We start from the raw sequence: 25,299 nt of genomic DNA on the forward strand, positions 1-25,299 counted from the left end.
AAAATAAAAACAATAATAATAATAAGACCGCAGCCTCATTTTAACTTATGAAATCTTGGTACATTCATGCCTACAGAGCTAGAAAAGGGAAGAGTGACGCGCCTCCCTCACGAGGGTCCTTCCTGCCACGCCCTGCTCTGCCAGTCACGTAGCCCCGCCCACCCCAGCGACGCTCGCGTCCCGTCGCGTGAACCTCTCGAAGGTTGGGCGGGGCTGGCGCGAAAATTAGCGTCGACGAAAGCGATTGGCTCCCTTCCTCCGCCGTGTGTTACAGGGGGGTGGAGTTAGGGGCGAGGCCCCCGGGGCTCACGTGCAGGGCCCCCTGACCAATCGGGTGATCGCGTGATGTGAGTCTCTGTTGCCGGCGCCGCAGTTGTTGTTCCCCTTCCGCCCCGCCCTCCCCTCCTCCCTCCCCTCCTCCCCTCTCCAAGATGGCGGCGCCGGCGGGTGCCTGAGAGGGAGGCCGTCGCTTGGAGGAAGCGAGGTCCCGGCCGCTGCCGGGAGAGGAAGACGCGACGCCTCCGCCCCGAGCCCCTCTCGCTGCCCAGCCCGCCCTTCCCTCGGCCCTCCAGGACGATGGTAAAATGACCCAGGCGGGGAAGAAGAAGAAAAGGGCCGCCAACCGCAGCATCCTGCTGGCCAAGAAGATCATCATTAAGGACGGCGGCACGGTGAGGGGGGGGCGGCTCTGAGGGGAGCGGAGCCCTGAGGGGAGCGGGGCGCGGGGGGGGTGGTACTTCGCGAGACCCCCGCGGGACCAGGCAGGCCTCCCGCCCGCGTGCTTCGGGCCCAGGTGCCGCCGCCTGCCCGCCCAACGAGTTTGGTGGGTCGCCTTGAACTGAAGGCGGAATGGGTCAACTGCCCCGGTTTGACCGGGGGGGGGTTCTTTTTTCTTTTTGGTTCTGCGTGGGAAAATGTTAAGGGTGGCTTTTGAAAGGAGCTTGGTTGACTACACTTTCCCTAGAGAGCGAGTTTGCCTTCCGCCGTCCTTTGGTCCCGAGTGGGTTTGGGGTTTCCGTTACACTAAACCAGCTTGTCACACGATAGGCTCCCTAAAAGGCGTGTCCCTCCTCAGGGACAAAATTTGTAATCGGGCCTCGTGAGGAAGGTGAATTTCAGGTGGGGAGAATGGGGGGAGGGGAGAACAGCTTCCTCTCTTTCCTCTACTGTCCTATATATCATTAGAGGGGCTTCTGGTTCAGAAATCTTTATAGATATACTATATGGTGTATATATATATATATATATATACACACACTATACTGGAAAGCGTGGAAGGAAAAGGGCACGTCTTTCTTTTGATTCACAAACATATGTTTTCTCTGAGATCTCCTGGCTGGTGCAGAAATCATTGGCTTTATTCTGGGTGGACCTGTTGTGCTTCCATAGTGATGGACACTCTTGAGCTGCTCGAATTCACTATTTGAAGGAAAGATCCACCCGGAGATTGCAAATTCTATTTAGCATAGTCAGGTGTTTTTGTTAAAGGAAACTGCTGTGGTTTCACCTGTGCATCACCTCCAGCCGGTGTAGGATGCCTGCTCTGTACTATGCTATATTAAATATATGGCTGTTTCAGCAATGTGTGCTGATGAAGTAATCTTGGTTTGAATGTTTCACGGTATACAGGCATGTCCCTGTTTTCATCCCTGAAACTTTTTTGGGGGGGAGGGGAACGCAAAATTAATGTCTGTACAGCTTTCTCTGTCACAAGATGTAGAGCACTTTTCAAAGGCATTTGTAATTTTGCAAGGATGCTGAGGTTTCTGTGTAATAGATCATTTTCTTGGCAACTAGTATTTCTAGTTCAGTCTTGCCAGTCCCCCAGATGGGATGCTGGCACATCCACTTTTACCCTTGGATTGGCAGTTTGAACAAGAGCTTTGGCCTAGGGGGCTTCAATTGCTGAACTTAGTTTTAATTTCTATGCTTTGCCATTTACAGCATGTCACACACCCACACCTTCACACACCCTGTTTATGAGCTACTTATGTACATCTCTTGCTAATGGATAGCTTCATGCTTTAAATGTATTTTCTGCGTGGAGATCATCTTGTCATAGACACATGAACACACACTGTGTTTCCTTCTCTAGAGACATCAAGTAACAGATGCACAATTATCTTCTTGTACTCTACTGGTCAAGCTTGTGATTGCAATTTTTACATTTTTAACACTATGGTTGGAATCCAGCTTTGCCTGTTCTTGTTATGTATTTAAGGCAGGGGTGGTTAACCTGTGATCCCCTAAATGTTGTTAGACTTCTAAACTCATCAACCTTAGCCTGCATGACAGGTAACGGGGGATGGGAGGAGTTGAAGTCCAGCAGCAACTGGCTGGAAAGATTAGCCACCTATAGTTTATGGACTTGAGCAAAGAGAGAGTGAATTTATGGCAGAGAACTGATAATAGCCTATTGATGTTTGATTTGAGTTTGGCTTGACTTTCCTGCTCGGTTATGAATTCGGAGTTGTTTTACATTTAACACATTCTGTGGTCGCACCAATGTTTTCCATAATTCACACATAAAATGTGAACAGTACATATGTAAAACGTGTAGAACCATGAATAGATATGATTCAAAGAGTTGTGGCCAATTAGGAACACACACATCAGGGAACCCGAGTCTTTGGGGACAGGCCTCCTGTTTACATTCTTCATGTCACCGCTCTTGGTGTGAGCAGCTATTCTGGATTCTGCTGTTGGATTGGTTGGTTTGTTTTTGCAGATGTGCTCTTCACAGTTCTGCACATGAGAAAGTCATGCATGTTTCTTCATATGCAGGAAAATGTTTTGTGCAAATTGGCAATGAAGAGCTTTGACTCAGAGTTCTGAATGCCATAATCCTGTTAGTCAAACTCATGTGTTATCAATTTACACAGTTATTTATGATGGTTCAAATGAATGACACTTTTCACTGAAGGAACAAAGCTTAGAAGATACATTTTCTTAAATGAATTCTGAGTTTCCTGTTTTTAAAAGGGAAATAATAGTACAGAATTGTTGAAAATAAAGCATTTCAATATTTTTTGCAATTCCATATCACATTTTTACTTGCAGTTAACTGTATTTTCAGCTTATCGCCATTGCCATGTTCATTTTATTTATATCCTATATATTTTCAGAAAAATACTCTTATGTTGTTAATAGTGCTTAAAGTAGGTAGAGCACCTGTTGCAGCCTCACTTGCTTGTAAAATTCACAGTCCTTTTTAAAAAAAACCTTGCTTGTCAATGCTCTGTCCATTTCTCTACTTAGGAAGGCACACAGTCTGTATATCTTGATTATTCTTGTTCAGGTAACTTGTTCCAATGTAGTTTAGCTTTTTTTAATTGAGTGGGATCTGCTGTATCAGTAGAAAAGGGGCACAGGTGGAGACACTGTATTCATGTTACGATAGAAACTATTAAAGCACAAAGTTGCTCCCTTGAATGTTTAACACCACCTACATAATTATTGTTAAAATTGCTAAGTAGTCAGCACAGGCGGTGTAATGCCTTGTGCTGCACTGTATAGAGCGGTTTTGAGAGAGTGGCCTTTGCCAACCTGGTGCCCCTCCCCCAGATGTTTTAGACTACCCCTGGCTACAGGAGTTGTATGTCCCAAACCTGTGGAGGGAACCAGGTTAGTGAAGACTGTGAATGGAGGGTTGACTTCTTATCCAACAGTTGTTCACTTTCTGGGGACTCCCTCTGTGAACTTCCTGTGCTTTCAAGGAGAGACTGCTTCATATTTTTGAGGTTGGTTATGTTGAAACTAAGTTGAGAAAGGATGTATACTTATTAGTAGCCTTGAGTTCTGATTTAACAGGTGATGTCTCATTTCCTGACTTTGATTCAGAGGATGTCTCCTTACAACTTACAGTGAAACTTATCTTCCTCCAGCTCCTGCTCAATTCCTACCCTTTGTCAAATTACTGTTGGAAATGCTCACACTAGAAAACAAATACTTTAGGTTTCATAGTTGTCACTTTCACCCTCCTTATTGCAGGTCAGATTTCTAAGTTCCAGTTCAACATAAATGTATGTGAAAGTTCAAAACATAGGGTGCCTTATAAATTACTCCAGAAATCTGTACTTGAAATGTTTGTTGTCCTGGGGATTACTCCTCTTGATCCTTGAAGGTGCTTCAGTAATAGGTCGGTACTTGTGTGGCCTTTTTATTGCTAAGAAAGGAGTTGGCAATTGTGACCTAATGCTCTTCTACAGCAGGAGAGTAAGTACGCTGTTGCAGACAAGTCACTTTTTTCATCCTTAAAGGGATGACTGAGACACCTGCAGCACTGCCTATTATAAGACATGAGGAGGGGTTGTCACGGCTTCCCAAGGCACATGCCCTAGCTTGGCGATAGCTTCAGACCTCTGAATCACTACTTAAAGAATCTCAGGTAGTAGAGACAGGAAAATCCTCTGCCTTAGACTTTGGTAAGCTACTGATAGTGGTGGTTCACATGAATCACCAAATCATTTTTGGTTATTAGGTGGAAGAGATTATCTGAACTTTCAGGCTCACATTCTGCTGCAAAGCCAGGCAGTCAGTAAATCACACACTTCAAAACTGGAGATAACTGTGTATTAGCAAAGCATTATTTTCACAGACTGGGCGGTTTCAGCACAGCATCTTACTTCATGAAATCAGTTGCTGAGACTAAAAGTTCCTTCCTCCCCACAGCCACCTATGTCTTCTCCTCTTCAGTGCTTCTTGCAAGCAATTGGAGACTGTCCCTGTGTGCAGCTTGTTTTTCCTTCTCTTTCATGCCTCATCTGGTTCTGGAAGTCTGGGTGAAGAGAGGACCTTGAGGAGGGGGAGACACCCGTGATTCTTCACCAGCCTGTCTCATCTCTGCCTCCTGGCCACCCTTCTGCCTCTGATTCTGGACTTTTCTCTGCCACAGATTCACCCTGCTCACTAAACCCCGTTTCTGACACCACCTCCCTCTGACCGTTCATGTCATCCCACCACCATTCCCTATGCTTTGAGCCTTTTTCCCTTGGTGGTTCCCCAGCTGGTTCATCCTGCCACTCCTTTGCATCCAACCAGTCCATGACACATGGTCCCTTCCATCATGCACCACAATTACCTACTTCTACTCTTGGATTAATCTCAAAGGAAAGAGGTAATGGCCACACAGAAGAGTAGGAAGAAGCGTACAAGACCGAGGCTTGTGCACGTAATGTCAAACCTTGGTTTAGCATTGCTCTTGAACTGTTGCCCAGTAGCCGAGAATGATGAGGGTTACAGCTGTACCTTTGTTGTCGAACACCTTGGTACTTGGACGTTTTGGCTCCAGAACACCGCAAACCTGGAAGTGAGCGTTCCGGTTTGCAAACATTTTTTGGAAGCTGAATGTCCGATGTGGCTCCAGCAGCCAATCGGAAGCCGTGCCTTGGTTTTCAAATTGAATGGACTCCCAGAACGGATTAAGTTTGACAACCAACGTACCACTGTTTGTATAGTCTAAAACATCTGGAGGACACCTGTTTGGAGAAAGCTGAACTAGACAGACTGAGGTTTTGACTCCTGGCTTAACATGCATAGGCTATACACTCTACAAACCACAACTACTGGGTTAATATTGCATCTGAACCAGGGATGGTGATTTGTTTTGCTCCAAAAAAACATGGCTGATAAGCAAAGAACAAACTTTTGCTTATCCTTGTGGTTTGGAGTAAAACCAAAACATGGTGTGGATGGAACATGAAGGCAGGGCTCATGGTTTGTTTCTCTCTAGTGCAAGTAGGGAGAGGGGCAAAGTGAGCATGATCAGTTTACACATGGCAAATCATGGTTTAAAACACGTATCACTCTAAGGCAACTTCATGTATTCATATGTAGGAAGAACAATATTGCTTCATCACAGTGCATTTTCCCCTTGGATAAGGAGTGTTGTCGTGCTCTTTCCAGCCCAGAGTAAGATTGTTGTGGAGAATGAGGAGGTGCTGTTACTACTTTACACCCTCAAGGGAAGCATGTAATTGCCCTTCTGTGCTGATTGTACATAATGGTATAGTAGTTGCGATGTGTTTGGTGCTCTGTGGTCTTCAGCTGCATATTTAAGGCCTGGGTGCCTTCATGAGAAGTTGCAGAATTGCTTGTAAACATAGCTGACTTTTGCATCTACATATAAAAGCAATGTGGTCAGTCAGATGCTCTTATAAATGAATGTTTCTGTGTGGATGTTTTCAAGCATCACGAAGTACTGTAAAATATGTCTGGAGGAAAACGTACATAAGTGACAGAGTTCTGGCTAGTTTTCGTGTTCCATAATGTGAATTAACACTACTCAAGACAATGTCAATGCAAAAAAGTAAAAGAAAGGAAAGAAAGGAATACTGCCCCCCCAAAAGGAAGTAACATTAATTCATTGTCATTCATCTTTGTTGTACTTCCCCGTTTGTAATATTCAGTCAATTCCGACTGTTCATACCACCATTTTAAGGAAGCATGCTATACAGCTCCTGGGTGTGACAGGATGTGGTTAAGCATTTGATTGTATTTGAAAGTGCTCTAGAATTTTAGAAATGTTAAGTTGTGTGATGCTACTGCAGCTTGAGTACTGTTGTTTTTTAAAAGTTTCTACACTCCATGTTTTAATCCTTTGCAGCAGATTCTTAACTTTTTTCCAAGTCTGTTATGAGTAATTACAAGGAATTGAAGCACTGCTCCTTCCCTTTCCCCTCCATCTGCCACTGTTCCATCATGTCCTTTTGGGAAAAGGATGAAATCCTGAGGGTAGCTGCAGATGAAATCCTCCCCTCTGTTGGCTTGGCTGGGAAAGCATATCAGCATGAGTTGGCTGCTGCTGGTCTGAGTGCTATAGATGTGTCACAATGCCATAAAAGATGCAGTGTACAGATGCAGGAGCCTTAACAATTTTATGTAAGGAAATGCCACAACACCTTGGCTGCTGCCACTCTCAGTGTGTGTGTGTGTGTACACTTGGGTGTCAATTTTTTTTGGGTGGCTTTGGTGTCTGACCAAAAACATTTCCTCTGAACATGCCCCTATTTTGGGGGAGTGGGAGATAGCCAGTGTGAAGGAATGCGACTTGATCTATTTGAAGTGGGGTTTTTAAATTCCATAGTTGTTGATTTCTGGTTTAAGTTCTGAACAAGAGGCTCAAAAATTCAGCCTAATAAACTCCCAAGTACAAAATGAAACCCAAAGTTAAAGGGAGGAGAGACAAAAAAGAAGAAAAATGGGGAATCAGAAACTGAAACAACCAGCTACTCCCCTTCTAATTGGCTGAAAGATTGGGAGGGGAAGTTAATCTTTTGCATATAAGCTGCTAAATAGGAAATTATTGTGTGTGTGTGTGTGTGTGTGTGTGTGTGTGTGTGAAAGAGAGAGAGAGAGAGAGATATGAAACAATATTAAAGTTAGAGATCATGTTTGGAGCTCAGTAAAAAAAATGGGGAAATGATTAACTTTCCTCCATTCTCTCTCACATTGCAGCTGGCAAGGGGTGGCAGAGGCATGCAGACTTTTTCTGCCTCCCAGCCAGGTGATCATCTATCTTATCTCGATGAACAAGACTGTCAAACCCTCCAGTTACATTTCTTCCGCCTCCCCCAGCTTTCTGTAGTCACAGAAAGAATGCAAGCGTAGATGCATCAGTGCCAGGAGCGCCTCTGGAGAAATGTTGAAGCACTCTGGCAGTTACAACTTTTGGCAGGGTATTGTTTTTCCATACATGAGTTTTGATGCAAAATTCAGCTCAGTTTTGGACACACACACAAAAAAAGTAGTGCTACACTAAAATATTCCTTTTTGGTTTTGTGTGTACTGCAGTACAAAGGTGTAAACTGTGCTGTGAGATCTGTACTCATTCTTGGCTTAATTTCAGCTTAGTTTGAGGAGTAATTGAATTCCTGTGGCAGTTAAGGTTTTTAGCATCAACCTTTCCATGCCCTCAAACATGTATTGCACTTGTAATCCCAATTAAATGTGATCTCATGCAGAGTTATTGGGAGAGGTATAGTAAGTAAGAGAACCAAAATGTCTCTGGGTGTAGTGCCCAACAATAAGCCGCTGGCTTAACAGTAGTATGTTCTATATTGAAGAGTTTTCGCTACAGTAAGGCGTTTAACCTTAACATCCATTTTAGCAAAGGTCTCTAGCAGTTTTCCAATACATTTATGCAATTAATGGCCACACTTAAAAACTTGGATACTCTCATTTTGATTTGTTCAAGCAATCCTATGGCTGCATGTTACTTTGTCATTGATACATTTTCATGGATAGTGGGTTTTGCATGAAGGTATGCAAATTCTTTGCAAAAGAAAGAAGTACAGTGGTGCCTCGCAAGACGAAAATAATCCGTTCCGCGAGTCTCTTCGTCTAGTGGTTTTTTCGTCTTGCGAAGCATCCCTATTAGCGGCTTAGAAAAAGGGGGGAGGGGAAAAACTCGCAATACGTTTTCGTCTTGCGAAGCAAGCCCATAGAGAAATTTGTCTTGCGAAGCGCCTCGAAAAATGGAAAACCCTTTCGTCTAGCGGGTTTTTCATCTTGCGAGGCATTCGTCTTGCGGGGCACCACTGTAGTACACTTTTGAGAGGATTAATTGGGGAAACACCAATCTAGTAATGTAAGGATAGGTAACTGGAACATGCACCATTGTCATAAATGTCACGACCTGAGAGAATAGAGGACCAGTATTCAAACCTATAGTGGAATCATACAAGAGTCAAAATAGATTTTCGTAATGGAAATGAAAATGCTTACTGAAAAATTGTATGAATAGTTTGATGCGTTCAGACTGTGGTTTTTCCATTACATGCTCATGGAAAGTTGAGTCTTGGGCTCATGCACCTTCTCTACTCACACATGGGGGTTTCCTAAAGTGGCCAGCAAGCCGTAGATTTTCCATTTTGTCTGAATACCTGTCCTTAATTTGCCCTTAATCAAGGATCCTAGCATACATTTTGTTCCTCCTTTAAGAGCAAACTATAATTGGCCAAACCCCATTTTGTCCTTATGCATGAATGTGACAAACTTTTATCTTGTCAACAAGCAAAGTCACTTCATAAATCTCTCCTGGTTGCTTGGGTGGGTGGGTAGAATACCTGAGACATAAGTTCTATGCATGCATGCATGCATGCAACTGCAAACTGTAATTTTGGGTGTCTTTCATTCCCTTGAGTTGTAACATCTGTTTTCATCCCCTGTTGCAGGAGTGCCTCTCTGTATGCTGTTGAACTGCAAGTCTTATCTTCCCTAACCATTGGTACTGCTGGCTGGGGCTGATGAGCGTTAAAGTTCAGCAGCGTCTGAGGCCACAGTTAACCACCTCTTCCCTATTGTTTGCTAGTGAGGAAATTATATGTGACTAGTTGGGCTATATGTAGTAACAATTATATTTCTTTCTTTCAGCCTCAAGGAATAGGCTCACCTAGTGTCTATCATGCTGTGATAGTAATATTTCTGGAATTCTTTGCATGGGGGCTTCTGACAGCACCTACCTTAGTGGTAAGTGTTTTTCTTTTTTTAAATTACTGTATTTTAACAAGGGATTAGACTCCCACTCCTCTCTCTGCTTCCTCCCTTCCTTGGTTACTTAAAGCTGTTTAGTAAACTGACATTAAATCACTGTTCCCTGTTTTGGAATAACTGAGGTTTGATTGAATCAGCAAGCAAATATTTAGGAGGAGGAGTGAGATGGGTTACTCATTCTTACTGCTCAACTACAGTTTAGGATGTTGGGGATTGTGCATCTGTAATGCATAAAACAGTGCATGGTTATTTGGAAATACGCAACAGAGTAAACAGTTATTGCCGTCAGATAAATGTGTTCAGTCTTGGCATGACTGTCAGGTTATGTGTATGGCTGTACGAGAGAGCCAGTCCCCTTAAGATGACTTAATGCATGCTAAAAGCAAATTCTGAATATATTCTTAAGTGTTCTATTGTGGTTTATTGCTATTTCTGTATCTGGCAAAATGCTGTTATTGATGGTAATATGTAACTGAAATGGGGCGGTTTGTGTTCAAGAGACATAGTGTGACCGGGGTATTTGTCCTCAAGTAAATCTTCTGTTCTCAGTTAAATATTCATGTAATCCAAGTAAACTGTCTTGTCTTGCATTTGAAAGGTTAAAAATAAACACTCTTTGAACATATAATTTTAGCTTTGTAATAAGAGAAGGAAGTAATTGCACTATTTCACTGCTAATTTTCTGAAGTATGGAAAGCCTAAAACAATCCAGCAGAGGCCGTGTTTCTGTAAATTCAATTCCAAAACACACACCCATTTAGAATTTCCTAGGGCAGCTCTGCTCTGATTTCTTTCACTTTCCCCTTTTTTGATGCAGTGTGAATCTGTCTTGGCCAGAAACATGCCAGCAACGTCTGGCTTGCATGTGGATAGGTGGCTTTGAATTTTGTAATCTCTTCAGGGAAAGGTCTTCCTAAAGGTTCCTTCGCCAGTTCTAACTCTGCAGCATGCACAGTATCCATGCCCTCTGTCTCTTCAGACTTCTTTTCTCCTAGCTCACCCCTCAGTAAGAGTCAAACTTTCCTTCTCAGTGCCTCATGATATAAATGTGAGCACAATTCCAAATTCTCTATGCAGAAAAAGCAAACAACTGCAAATAGTGCAGTGTATGCAAATATGATAATGGAGGTAGTAAACAAATTGCTGACCATCAATGTTCCTGTGTTTGCATGGTCATTATAGCTTATTGTGTACTGTTATGTAATGACAGAAAAAAACTGCACTTGGTACCAGAATAATTTATACTAGCTCTCTAAAACCTTTGACTGGTTACTTGCACTTTTTTTTTAATTGTGTAAAAATGGAAATAGAAATTGGTGTTAAACATGATAAAGGAAATTATTGTATATAATGTTTCAAATACTCCTAAAACTACTCTTCTGTGTGTACTAAACTCAGAAGTAGTACTTATAGAAGTGCAGTTGGCTTGCCAGTCTGTTAACATCTGGCAAGTTTATCCATTGTCCAACCCTGAAAAGGAAAAAATATTTCAATCTTTCAAAGAATGGACAGAATATATGGGAATTTTTCCTAATGATCAAATTAATGCATGAAACAACCAGCAAGCAGGCAGATTTAAAGAGAGATAAGCCTTTTAAAAAAAATAATATTGGAATAACAAAATTAGTTACAATTTAATACTACATAATTCTTTTCCATTATATGATGCTAAATCATGATGTTCATGTTTCTTCAGAGTAATAATATTTTTTTCTTTTGATGCATTAGATATTTATTTTCTTTAATATAATTAGAACCTGAAGAAAGTCATAATCACATTTTATATTAGTTTGATACACTATTTGCATTTTTTAAAAAGTACAATATAAGTGTGTCTGCATTATCTGAATTCACATATGCAGAAACCTAGAAACTGTCTCTTTAAAAAAAGAGGCATAGTATCTCAGAAGTCAGGGCAAAAGGAAGCTACTGGTGGTAGTGTTGCCACACTGCCAAGTAACACCATGCCACACTGGGATTTCTGATGAATGTGGGCATGGATGCATCAGCAGTTGCAATGGTCTTTATGGTAGAAACAGTTCCCATGTTGAGTGATACAGTTGTATCGCATCAGAACGCTGCAGGTATTGCAGGCCCTTAGCTGTAGAACATCATTCTTCTCCCTCTTCCTTTTTTCTCAGAAAAATCACGTAACAAATGGTGATAAGCTTTTTACAATATTGGCAGTAGTGAGCATTTTCTGCTATGAAGGGAAGTGATTCTGTCTCAGTAAACTGTGATGGTGGTAATGAAGGCTAAGGACTTTGAAACTTTTTTATGCTTAAATAGAGTATTCATACTCTTAGGTGTCCTTCATTAATATGTCACGTGCGTAATTGTTTCACAGGTTTTGCACGAAACCTTTCCCAAACATACGTTTTTAATGAATGGCCTAATCCAAGGAGTAAAGGTAAGACCAGCCTAGTTTTTAAATGTTTTCTATTGAAGTGTATGATTCATTCATAAATCAGATGCCTGCAAATTAGACCTGAATGGTTCAATTATTCCGCCTTGTTCTATACAAGTTCAGGATTATACCTGACGTGAATTTAGGGTGAGATCAAACACCATAAGCCAAAAGTTAGACTGCATTTAATTCTTGTTCACCCTACGTATTTCATATCATTCCTTTAAGAATCCTCTCAAAACTCTAGGAAGATCATAGCCTTCAGTTCAAGATACGGTGTTACTAAATTCCTGTAGTGACAGGGATTCCTAATGTTCTAGTTCAATCTTGAAGTGAAGACGTGTTATTAACCCAGGCCTTTTGAACAACTCGTGTGTGTGTGTGTGTGTGTGTGTGTGTGTAATATAGGCTTCTCAGTTTTATGATTCCTGTTTTCTTTATCAAAAAGAACAAGTTTATAATGCATTTTTAATCATTTTTGTGAGTCACTCAGATAACATATATTTTTGAGCGAGTATTTATTTGGAACACGCTGAGGGCCAAACAGTTTTTTCCTGCCTGGTTATCTGCAGGTGATTTGTTCTCATCTAGTGAACCATGGTGTATAAGCCTGCTTTAGAGTGCTGCCCCGCAAGACGAACGCCTCGCAAGACGGAAAACCCGCTAGACGAAAGGGTTTTCCGTTTTGGAGGCGCTTCGCAAAACGAATTTCCCTATGGGCTTGCTTCGCAAGACGAAAATGTCTTGCGAGTTCCTGCAGGTTTTTCCCCCTTTTCCACCCTTTTCCTAAGGTGCTAAGCCGCTTATCAGCTGATCTGCTGATAAGCCGCTTAACAGCTGATCGCTAAAAGCCGCTAAACCGCTAATAGTGCTAATCCGCTAAGCTGTCAATGGGCTTGCTTCGCAAGACGAAAAAACTGCTAGACGAAGAGCCTCGCGGAACGGATTAATTTCGTCTTGCGAGGCACCACTGTATATCACACAAAAAGGCTTTTGCAATGCCGACCCCCAAAACTGGAAGGAGTACTGTCGGGCTACCTGTGTTTTTGGTGGGCTAAGAGACATCCATATGAGCCCTATCCTGCACTTTGTGTTATAGGCACTCTATGAACTGAATCTGCTTGCTGTAGAGTAGTGAGTCATTTCAAGGAAGGGGCAGATTCTCTCTTTTTTTAAAGTAGGTTTTAGGTGAATGTATTTCTTTTTAAAAGGCTTTAGATCAGTGTTTCCTAAACTTGGGTTTTTTTAAGACTACAACTCCCATCATCCCTAGCTAGCAAGACCAGTGGTCAGGGGTGATGGGAATTGTAGTCCGAAAACAGCTAGAGACCCAAATTTGGGAAGCACTGCTTTAAATGAATGTATCGGGATGTGAAACCTTTCAGCTCTTCTTTTTGCCTTCAGTGTGTGCATTGTTCTTCACTTAAACATTTGTTTTTACTTCCCAGGGCTTACTGTCTTTCCTGAGCGCCCCTCTGATAGGGGCTCTGTCTGACGTTTGGGGTCGAAAATCCTTCCTGCTGCTAACAGTATTTTTTACCTGTGCACCAATTCCACTAATGAAGATCAGTCCATGGTTAGTGTCCCCTTTTAAAATTTGCCTGTATACGTCTGTCATGTTAGTCTTGTGTGCTTGGTTTTCATTATAAGAACAGCACGGTTGGCAAATCCACATCATGATTGACTCCCGCCCAGAAACCCATGTCCCCACCGTGGAAGGACGTGTGGATCCAGAATTGGCCTCCACAGTCGTTTACGGACTCATTTTTAAACAGTGTTTATGGAAGACAATCGTACTCGGCTATGAGTGATCGCCAGAGAAGAAGACGACGACAAAATGTCAAAACTTGCTGTGTTTTGTGCAAAGCTAGATGGTGCTTGTTAGCAGAGTGCCAGCTCACTTAGCAATGAATGCATTGTGAATGACATAGACAAGCTGTCCTTGGCTGCTCTCCTTGTTTTGCTCTCAGGCAGTGCTGGAGATTGCCTTTTGGTATGCTTTAGGCTTTCCTGCAGTCCCTAGGCTTTATTGAAGCAGAGATTTGGTTCATGGGACTCTGCAATTTCTTGTTCCTCACATTTTTAGACAAGAATGAGTCCTATACAGTTTTTGGTGTAGAGCGTCTCTCTGGAATGACCGGTTATATGTCATTTTTTGCTTCTCCTTTTCTGCTGAAACATTCACTTTTTATGACTCAAGGACGTTCACTCTGACAAAGTATGCCAAATGCACCTATTCAATGTACTTAACATAACCCATGTTTTTCTTTCTGTGTGCATCGTATGGGCTTAGCTAAAAAGCAGTTTATAAATACTTTGAATAAATAAAACAAATATGAAAGCTTTTTAAATCTAATATATTGCGGAAAGGTTTGTCAAAAAAATGCTGTTTTAATATTTATTTGAAAATTTGGCTGTATTTCTCCAGCCCAGGCTAGGATTTTTCTTGTTAATTGTAACTACCTTTAAGAAACTATCCCTTTAAGAAACTATTACTGTGGTTTTTTGTGTTCCTAGGTGGTACTTTGCTGTTATATCTGTCTCTGGAGTCTTTGCAGTGACCTTTTCAGTGGTGTTTGCTTATGTAGCAGATATAACCCAAGAACATGAAAGGAGCATGGCGTATGGCTTGGTATGTGTGTAGTTTATCTGAATGTTTTAAACACAACAGTCGTTAGTAATTAGAATTCTTTTAATGTGAGTTGTAACATGTTACAGGAAGTACATGCACCTAATTGGGTTCCTCTTGATTGGCATCCTACGCTCCTGGCTTCCTGTTCCTATTTATCAGAAGAATCTTTACATCTTCTGTATTGTGAAAGAACAATCTATTGTTACTCTTACTCATAACTTTAAGTCATTCTTCCGTTACCTAACATTCAACAGTTGCTATAGGGAAATCATGATCATTAAGTCTATAAATTATCAAAACTTATGGTGATGTTTTGTGTTAAATGCTTTCTATTTCTCTGTCAACTTTCTTTTCTTTTTTTTCCGCCTGTCAACTTTCTTGAATCCTTCTTGACATTAGAAAGAGAGGATGTGGTTACTCACTGAAAATATTATCCCTGTTATCATTCATAGGTTTCGGCAACTTTTGCTGCAAGTTTAGTTACCAGTCCTGCCATTGGTGCCTACCTGGGTCGTGTGTACGGAGACAGCCTGGTTGTGGTCCTGGCTACAGCTATTGCATTGCTGGATATTTGCTTTATCCTTGTTGCTGTACCTGAATCATTGCCAGAAAAGATGAGGCCTGCGTCGTGGGGAGCACCCATTTCTTGGGAACAAGCTGACCCATTTGCGGTAATAATGTATTTAAACGTTTGGAACAGAGGGTGCTGTGGTGTGCTTTGAAACTCTGGAGTTTTTATTAATGTGTAACAGTAAATGTTTTGTTGAGCATGTCTGTACTGGAATTTCATCCCATTGCTTTTTGCAATTGGTTGCTTAGCTAATGTTTTAGGAGGCTGTGGGGTGGCCCAATTTCAAAACACGCGAACACACTTGGTCTGCGGCTAAATGCCTGGCTGGTCTATATTTCCATATAATTTTGCTTACTTAATCTCTCTTTCCAGAGTCACGCTTGTAGGTCTAGGCAGGATTTTTCTTTAGCCAGTTAGCTGTCCCCAACTGCCTTAAGAAACTACAGTCGTACCTTGGAAGTCAAAATGGAATCTGTTCTGGAAATCTGTTTGACTTCCAAAACGTTAAGAAATCTAAGCACGGCTTCTGATTGGTTGCAGGAAGCTCCTGCATCCAATTGGAAGCCGCAGAAGCCCTTCCGGGTTTGCGGCATTCAGGAGCCAAAACGTTTGACTTACAAGGCATTCGGGATCCAAGGTTCGACTGTACAGTCAAACCTCTTCTTACGTTTGCCTCCGTTCACATCCATTTCACCCAACGTCCTCAGCAAACCCGGAAGTCACCAGCAGGTTTGCCGCCTTTCTCGCATGTGCAGGAACGGCAATCGCCATTCGCACATGCACAGAAGCAGACAATCGCCACCTGTGCACCACGGCACCTCTCCTAGCAACCTGTTTTGACTTCAGGTTGGGCCTCTGGAACAGATTGTGGTCATGAGTAGAGGTTCCACTGTATATGGAAGTTCCCATCCAAGTGGAACAGGCTCACTAACTACTGTAAAAATGTTTGGGGCAGTGTCAGGAGACAAAAGAACTTGGGCTCCAACACGAGCACATTCTTGAACTCCGGGAGAGGAATGAACGGCTATGGGGTGGGTACCGTGTGTCCCAGCTAAAGTTGCTACACCAGGACTGAATTCTGTCCATTTATTAAATGGGCAGGGACAGAAATTCAGCTATACGAGAAAAGCTCAGTCCTCACTGGCCTCCTTGCTTTTTATGAAGGTCCAGAATGGAGACATGAAAGTAATAAACCAATTTCTGAAAATCCCTTTATTTGCTTCAGACCATATATGTCCATGTGATTGGGGAGGATTTAGTTTTGACGGGGATATTGCCCTTCAAAACCTTATTGTGTCCTGGAGAAATTCTAGAGAGAGGGAAAATATGGCTGGGTTGGGGGAGGCACACATTTCCTAATTGCCCACACAGGATAAGGCATTAGGTGTTCATCCGTCAGTTTTTCTCCGTCTCTGTTTATTTCAAACTCTCTTCAACATTCTGTGGCTCCTGAATGGCAGTGGACAGTTGGGCTGTTTCAGGTTTTTTTTCCCCTTTTAAAATTTACTCATCTTTTATCCTGCATTCCTGTGGAGATCTCTTCATGTATGCAGAAAACCCTCCATATGTGTGGCCCTGTTCACTGTCCTCCCATGAGGCAAGGAACATATATTTATTTTATTGTGCTTGAATCCCATCTTTTTCTCCCATGGAGCTCAAAGTGGCATGCAAGGTTCTCCCCTTCCCCAGTCTCCTTTAAACCCCACAACAACCCTGTGAGGTAGGTGAGGCTGAGAGGCAGTGACTGGCTCAAGGTCACCCAGTTGCCTTCATGGCCAAGTGGGGATTTAAACCCTCCTTTCCCAGGTCCCAGTCCAACACACTAACCACTACATCACATGGACTCTATAAATGATACTTGACCATTTCCCTTTTCCCCTCTTGTTCTAGTCATTGAAGAAAGTTGGTCAGGATTCCATTGTGCTGCTAATCTGCATAACAGTCTTTCTCTCATACCTCCCTGAGGCAGGACAGTATTCCAGCTTTTTCTTGTACCTCAGACAGGTAAGCATTTGCCTAATTATTTTGATTGTGGAATATTAATTGACAGAAATGAGGGGTGATCAAGCCGGAACGACTTGATGATAGATTCATTTGCTAGGACTTGTCAGCTTTGCCTGACGGGGGCAAACCACTTTTTATTCTGTGCTGTGTGGAATCATTTCCGTTGCTTAGAAGCACGTTCACTTTCTGCTGAGGAACTGACTGAAACTCAGGCCTCTGTACCATTGTAAAGGTAAAGGGACCCCTGATCATTAAGTCCAGTCGCGAATGACTGGGGTTGCGGCGCTCCTCTCGCTTTACAGGTCGAGGGAGCCGGTGTTTGTCCGCAGAGTGTTTTTCCAGGTCATGTGGCCAGCATGACTAAGCCGCTTCTGGTGAACCAGAGCAGTGCACGGAAACGCCGTTTACCTTCCCGCCAGAGTGGTACCTATTTATCTACTTGCACTTTGACGTGTTTTCGAACTGCTAGGTTGGCAGGGGCAGGGACCAGACAATGGGGGCTCACCCCGTCGTGGGGATTTGAACCACTGACCTTCTGATTGGCAAGCCCTAGGCTCAGTGGTTTAGACCACAGCGCCACCTGCATCCCCTGTACCATTGTAGGGACATTTTTAAAAATTGTCCTGCCTTGAAATTGAGTTAGCTAGCTATATTCAGTATTTTATTAAATGGAAGATTTTAGTTAGATAGGTAACATTATGTGAACTGAGCACACTTCCACACGCTCATCTATGTTTAACGTAAAAATGATCCAATGATTTTTTATTTATCCTTTAGATAATGAGATTTTCACCAGAAAGTGTTGCAGCATTTATAGCAGTCCTTGGGATTCTCTCCATTGTTGCCCAGGTAACTATAACTGACAATCATGGTTTGCCTCAGAGGTTCTGTTAGCAGATTATCTTCAAGAACAGAGGTGGTTGGGTTGTCACTGGAGATTAGCTAAGTAAGGCACTAAAGTTTTCATGTTAGGGCACTGATGTTTAAACTATAATCTGTGGAGCCACAGCAAAAATAAGATGAAAATGAAGGGCTTCCCAGTACAAATGGTACATAAAGTTCAACTTCTACACTCCATTGCAGCTTTACTAAATGTGTGTGATGAAAGCAAACAGTAGTTGTTACTTTGATTCTCCACTCCCCCCCCACCCCCAAATCATGTTCCCAGTCTCCAGCTTTGTAGAAATCAGATGCCTGGGTCACTGAGAACTAATCCAGGATTTTCTGTAGCGAATCCTTTTTTAAATCTCTGAGGTGTCCTGGGTGTTTCCAATAACCATATACTGCATTAACTAAAATATTGACATTTTTCTCCCCTCAGACAATAGTTTTGAGTTTACTTATGAGGTCAATTGGAAACAAAAACACCATCCTGTTGGGCCTGGGATTTCAAATACTGCAACTTGCGTGGTATGGCTTTGGCTCAGAACCCTGGTAAGTAATGTTTTCAATCTGTCGCTTTTTTGTTTATTTATTGGCAGAATCCTGTTCTTTATTTAGAAGACTCCTTAAAATATATGCTATGTGACTCAAATCTCTCTTTTTGCTTTCATTCATAGTATTGGGAAGTGTGTTCTAAAGATGCGCAGTGATGATTGTCATAATGTCTCTGTTCTGAGCTACACATTTAGGGTGATATACAATGGTTAAAGGGACGAGGGTGGCGCTGTGAGTTAAACCACAGAGCCTAAGACTTGCCGATCAGAAGGTCGGCGGTTCGAATCCCCACGACGGGGTGAGCTCCCGTTGCTCGGTCCCTGCTCCTGCCAACCTAGCAGTTTGAAAGCACATCAGAGTGCAAGTAGATAAATAGGTACCACTCCGGCGGGAAGGTAAACGGCGTTTCCGTGCACTGCTCTGGTTCACCAGAAGCGGCTTAGTCATGCTGGCCACATGACCCGGAAGCTGTATGCTGGCTCCCTCAGCCAATAAAGCGAGATGAGCGCCACAACCCCAGAGTTGGTCATGACTGGACCTAATGGTCAGGGCTCCCTTTTCCTTTACCTTTACAATGGCTAAATCTCAGTACACCCATCCAGATGCATGGGTTGTATCTGATTAAATCATATTGTCATGCTAGAACCCGCGGCCATGCACTAAAGCTGAAGGTTGGACAATTCAATACGGACAAAAGAAGGTATAGAACCATAGAATTGTAGAGTTGGAAGGGATCCCAAGGATCGTCCGACCGCCTGCAATGCCGGAATCTCAACACGCAGTTGCCCATCCACTTTGAAACCATGCAAGACCCTGCTTAGTTGGCAAATGTACTAGCAGTTTCACACCGCAGTTAAACAGCCACAGTACTGTAGTGATGACCGTCAACTTGCACAGCTTTAGAAGGGGTTTAGACAAATTAATGGAGGATAAGGCTATCACTGACTACTAGGCATGGGTATATATATTTCAGGATCAGAGGCAGTATTCCTCCGAATTCCATTGCTCATATCTTGCTTGTGGGCTTCTCATAGGCATCTGATTGTGGGAAGAGGAGGTGGACTAGATGGAACTTTGATCTGATCCAGGAAGGGTGTTCTTTGAAAGCAGTGGGTTGTCATGACTTAAGCCAACAACAACAACAAATCCATTTATTGTGAGGACCATGCCTGTGCACAAAAATCAACAGTACAGTAGTTAAAAATATTAAAATTCATTACATACTATGCCAACAAAACCTTCTTCCCACAAGATAGAAAAGGAGGGAGTTAAACAGACGGTGAAGGGGTCTTTACATTGTCGTCTATAAATCTTTCCCTGGCTTTCATGGCCTTCATCACAAAGACCGAACACAAAATTGAACAATGTCTCCTTTTTAAATATCTTGGTATCACTTTTCAAGCCACATCTAGCTGGCTTGCCCACTTCAAGACTGTAGCACTTCTAACACGTAGGACAACTGGTGCTCTGCTCAGCTTTTTCTATTCGAGGGGTGGGCAACTGGTGACCCCGGCACTAAAAACCTTTGTTGGAAAAGTGATTCCACAGATGTTATACGGAGTAGAACTCTGGGGGTGGAATCAGAAGTTGTTAGAACGGCTTGAAATCTTCCATGACTTAAGCCTTTTGATTTGAAGTGGTCTACTGAGAGTATGACTTTCTGGGGGTATTGCCTTTAATGACTGCAGAGAAGTGTAACAAGCTCTTGTTTTCCGATGTCTTCTATCCATCTTACATACATTATTCAAGCTATTTTGTTGCTCATTTTTTGCAATATTAGCACTGATGAGACCTTTTTGCTAATAATAATAATAATAATAATAATAATAATAATAATAATAAAAATAATAATAAAAATAATAAAAAAGGCATGTTCATGTCATACAAATGGTTGGTTTCCCTGCAGCATTACATCATATCAAGCTGAAATTCTCAGAGGTGATTCTGAATTATACCTTGACAAATTTATCTGTACTTTTTTCCAGGATGATGTGGGCAGCAGGGGCTGTTGCTGCCATGTCTAGCATCACGTTTCCAGCCGTCAGTGCACTTGTTTCGCGAACTGCTGATGCTGATCAACAGGGTAGGTACTTCATAAGACAAGACACGTGAAGTGGAAAATTCTCGGAACCAATAAATGGCTTTATTTTTTTAGAAGTACATTGAGTACTAGTAAAAAGTGATCAAAATGTCTTTAGCAATCTTGGGATTGTGGGGAGACAGTTTCCATACAGTTTGTTCCAGATAAGGCAGGCAAATATTTGTTAAGCACACAGTATGGCCCCAGTATAGAAAACTGTTAGCCTGTAGCTGATTCTTTTGTTGTTTTCCAGGTGTCGTACAAGGAATGATAACAGGAATTAGAGGCCTCTGCAATGGCTTGGGACCAGCACTTTATGGTTTTATATTCTACATTTTCCATGTAGAATTGAATGAAATTCCAGTGACTCAGAATGATCTGGGAGATAATGTAGCCACACAGCACCATTCGCAGCAGGTATTGTCTTCAGCGTTTCTGTATATTTTAACAGAGGGGGGCAAACATTTCACTGCTTGCATACAAGTACCTCTTAGGTGTATATGTGGTGGTAGACTTGTCCTTAAGGGTCATTTCAGAAACAGAATCCGTGAAGGTTGCTCTAAAAAGTATCTTCTCTGGTACATGATAGCAGAGGTTGCGAATACCAAGCTTACGGCATGGGTAGCCTGTGTTGGTACCAAACAGGTGTCATCATCTCAGTCCATCATTCATGCTGATTGGACTGATGGGAGTTGGGAGTCCACAACATTTAGAATATACTGTACCTTGTACCTGGCTTAGAATATCTAATCTTCAAAATGGCTTAATATATCAATTCATCACTGCATGGAAATACTGAAGGTTATTTGCTTCACCATTCTCGAGTTAAAAAAATAATACTTCACATCTGTCCACTGCTGGAAAATCATTTTATTTTGTTAACTGTGTCGTACCTTGCCTGCTGAAGTTTTGGCTGTTGGAAAGGGGGGTGAGGCTGCAAGTGCAGTGCTTTTGCAGTATCTGGAGAAAACCCATATGCAGCTTAAGACTGATTTCTGATTGATAAATGCACACTTCATTTGGGAGTGGCATTCAAGGATAAATCCAGAATTTTGCCAACAAAGATTTTGTATTACTTTTACCAGCAAACTACTGTGTGAACATTTTATTCTTGCAAGTCCAATGCTTGGTGCAGTATAACAACAACAACAACAACAACAACAATGCATAGAGTAGCCATCATCTCTACTTTGAATGACATATATGGGATTACCTGGGGGTTTGGCATTCTCAAATATCTGGAGCAGTTCTGTAGTTTGGTTTTAAATATGTCACACAGCCGGGGTGAGATGATAGGTTATTGTTTGTGTTTAGTGGCTCAAAGTCCAGTGCCCTCTATTCGTTTAGGTTAGCGGGAGGAAGGGTGGGAAAGAAACTTTGCAACTCTGTTGGCCCAGTGTCCAATCTTTGCTGCACTAACATCTGGCGTAAGATAATCTAAAGGGGAAACGCAATTCAGACTAAAAGTGGTGGTTTCTTTTGGTAAGCCTCTCTTGTGCTTTTCCTTGCAGAACTCCATCATTCCTGGTCCCCCATTCCTATTTGGAGCATGCTCCGTATTACTGGCTCTGCTTGTTGCCTTGTTTATTCCCGAACACACCAACTTAAATGGTCGATCGAGCAACTGGAAAAAGCACTGCGGTGGCCACGGTCACCCGCACAGTCCACAGGCCCCTGGAGAGGCCAAGGAACCTTTATTACAAGACACAAATGTATGACAACAAAACTCGAGGACTCCTAGAGCGAGTTTCTTACTCTCTTTCCCCCCCCACCTGCAGTTCTGGATGCACATTCCATTTCCATTGAAAGTGTCGTTTCTTAAGGTGGTCTTAAGAAATTTTATCTCTTTGCATGAAAATTGTAAGAACCACAAACAGGAAGTGGAAAATCCTCCAAAGAAGTTACAACTTAAATTATTTGATTTTTGATTTTTTTTTTTACCCTCTAGGATTTTTTGCCATAATGTCCTAGTGAAAAAAAACAAAAACTTATTAAATCTTTACATCTTAATTTTGAAACTAAATTATATATATTCAAGGTATCGGCATGTGTTCTTGCATCAGTTTCTGGAAGGTGTTAAGCTTTATTCTCTTCATGTTGGTCTCAATGAGACATACTAGCAGGACTTGGGTACCCATTTATTTTAACTGTAAAATCTTGGGTCAGACGAATTCAAAGCCTTAATGTAGATGCACTTGACCAAGAAAAGTGAACTGGGTTGACCTTGGACTGTCAAATCAGTGTCTGGCAGGCTTTCCTTATTTTTACTAACACAATCATGTGTTGAACACACATCCTGAACAGTACACACTCCTTTAAGTGCATTATTCTGCTAATTCTTTCATTCTTTTAATTAAGTATATATCAGTATGTAGTACTTAAAACTAGTGGGTAGCGTGAGCCTAAAAGATTTTATTACTGGCTCCAGAACTCTACCTTCCTAAATACAATTTGATACCACTATGCTTTGGATGTTTTGCATAAGGACCTCAACACTTGAACACACAAACTCAACTCTAAGCTGATAGCCTTGAAGACGTTGGTGTGGTCTATGCTGGATTGCCACTTCTGTTACTGGTCAGCGACGGTAGCTTTTTAAGTACAGAGCTAAAGCCAAATGGCAGTTGATCTGCCTTCTCTGGCTCTGTTGTTATTTGTGAATGAAGTCTGCAGAGAGAGAGAGAGAGTGAGTGGCGACTGGTAAGTAGCCATGCCTAGTAACAGAGGCGGCAATCCTTGCGCTATAGTGGCCTTTCAGGACTGTCACAAGTAACACTTCAGAGCCAAGGATTAGTCCTGCCGTTTCAGGACCACAGTACAGGAGAGAGCTTTATACAATTACTGATGTGAATTTCTCTAAAAATGTATATTTTTGTGTCCGGTTGTATTATTTAAGTGTTCCTTTGTATAAAACGTGTATAAAGTATTGTATAGTTCAAAATGTTTTCATCTTGTACTGTGGTTATTGCTTAGCTTTTTTAATGCACCACGGTTGACTAAAAGCTGGAAAAAATATGTAAATACACTGTTAATAAAGTTGAATATTTTAGTGATTTTTTTAAAAACAAATTACTTGAAACAAGACTATATGCCATGTGTGTAGATGAGCTTATGCCTTTCTCATGGTAACACTGCTGCTTCTATGTACTCGCAGATATTGTTTACTTAAAGGCATCACCAGCCTGTGCTTTGTTTGTATGAGACACCAGGAAGAGGGAAACATATTCTATAAGGTGTAGTATCCAGTGGTGACTATGTATTAATGGAAAAGACTCTGCCAGCAGAATGGGGAGGAAAATTTGACAATCCCCCCCCCCCCAATCTTAAATCTGCTTTAGACAGTTGTCGGAGCACTTGGTGAGGGGAGAGATGGAATACTGTAGAAAGAATTCCCTACTGACTGAATAAAAGGGTGTTTTTCAAATTTGGCTCTTGTAAAACTGTTATAGGAGCAAAATGTACCTACATAGCACCAACTGGATTTAGCTTTTAAGATTTCTGCCTTTGGCTATATAAAGAATTAACAAAGTTCCAGAAGGGAATCTTATTAGGTAATGTTCAGTTTTTTGGTCTTGTCAGTAACAATTTTCTTTATATACAGTTAGTGGAGGAGTTATATGAGTAAGACAATTTCGTATAAGGTAACTGTAGAATTGAAACTTGAAATGCTTTTGGTGGGCAGCTCCTCCACTTGAGACAGTAGTGGGAAAGCACTATAGTAGTACTGCAAGCACACAACTGGGCATTTATATTTACACCTTTGCTGTAGTTGTTTGGTCCTAGGCAGGACTGGTGCATCTTTTAGCCTCATTTTGTAATTTTCCTGTGGAAAAACTTAACAGTTGAATGGGTAGAATTATGGAGGTGGACAAGGCTTAAGGAGGTGATTTAGGGGAAAGGCTCGTCAGCCTGGCAATCCCTGGTGTTTCCAGTAGAGCTGGAAAAAGCTATCTCAAACTCTTGGTGATGGAACAGTGATCTGACTCAATAAGGCGTTTAAGCTTAAAAATAGACAGTGCTGCTACCTTGCCCTATAACATCTGAGAAAAGACATGCTTTCTCTACTGGCAGAAAAACTGCAAAATTTCTGTTCTGGAATACAAGGAGTAGGGCACAAATCAAATGCACTGATGTAAGATCTAAAAATCCTGGTGTCCTTCAAGTGAAGGCTAGGCAAATCTTGCCTACTGGACTGGGGTTATCTCCTGTTTCATTCAGAAAGCAAGCTATGGGGCAAAATGTGCAGGTACCTATGAAGCAATTTCTGTGAAGTGAGAATGAGTGTGTTATGCCTACCTTGTATATTTTTCCTGGTACTGAGGAATGCATGCTGTTGCTATTAGCAACAGGTCACAATGCATGAAGGTAAAAATCAGTGTTGTACTGATCTCCCACAATCAGGACCAACAGGATATAGCTGTCTTCCCAGGGTAACAAAGTTGCTAGAAGTAGCTCTTTCATATTGTGTTTTGCCATGTCCCCACCCCATGGCAGCCCCAGCACTCTCAAAGTTGAAAATGTGCCCACTAGTCCAAAAAAGGTTGGTGAGCCATCTTCTATAGCATGGAATAGATGTAACATGGGCAGAAGCTGACTTTCTGCAACAGTCTCTTTTAAGAGCATTCACAATCCTGTGTCATATTTGTTGAGAAGTCAGACCCATGTAAGCCTTTGTA

The 25,299-nt window shown here is 42.0% G+C and overlaps 1 protein-coding gene across 2 annotated transcripts; it reads left to right on the forward strand.

Moving 5' to 3' along the window:
- The first annotated feature begins 407 nt into the window (after nucleotides 1-407).
- Nucleotides 408-24,047, forward strand: MFSD14A (major facilitator superfamily domain containing 14A). Of its 2 annotated transcripts, none has more exons than XM_079981550.1 (12): nucleotides 408-671; nucleotides 9,373-9,468; nucleotides 11,840-11,902; nucleotides 13,348-13,475; nucleotides 14,417-14,531; nucleotides 14,984-15,202; nucleotides 16,993-17,106; nucleotides 17,884-17,955; nucleotides 18,428-18,540; nucleotides 20,529-20,626; nucleotides 20,877-21,060; nucleotides 23,795-24,047. In XM_079981550.1, exons 1-12 carry the CDS (start codon nucleotides 585-587, stop codon nucleotides 23,853-23,855), a joined length of 1,350 nt encoding a protein of 449 aa, XP_079837676.1. In that variant the 5' UTR covers nucleotides 408-584; the 3' UTR covers nucleotides 23,856-24,047. The 2 variants fall into 2 exon arrangements, with proteins under 2 accessions (XP_079837676.1, XP_079837675.1); XM_079981549.1 differs by lacking the exon at nucleotides 23,795-24,047 and adding an exon at nucleotides 22,135-23,568 and having other exon boundaries at nucleotides 409-671; nucleotides 20,877-21,040.
- The last annotated feature ends 1,252 nt before the right edge of the window (nucleotides 24,048-25,299 follow it).

This window comes from Podarcis cretensis (assembly GCF_951804945.1).
Source record: "Podarcis cretensis genome assembly, chromosome: 6".
Lineage (NCBI taxonomy): Eukaryota > Metazoa > Chordata > Lepidosauria > Squamata > Lacertidae > Podarcis > Podarcis cretensis.

Coding starts and splice junctions, on each gene's coding strand:
- MFSD14A (XM_079981549.1), top strand. CDS start 585: ATGACCCAGGCGGGGAAGAAGAAGAAAAGGGCCGCCAACCGCAGCATC. Junction 18,541..20,528: donor GGCTTTGGCTCAGAACCCTG/GTAAGTAATGTT, acceptor ACTTTTTTCCAG/GATGATGTGGGCAGCAGGGG. Junction 20,627..20,876: donor TGCTGATGCTGATCAACAGG/GTAGGTACTTCA, acceptor GTTGTTTTCCAG/GTGTCGTACAAGGAATGATA.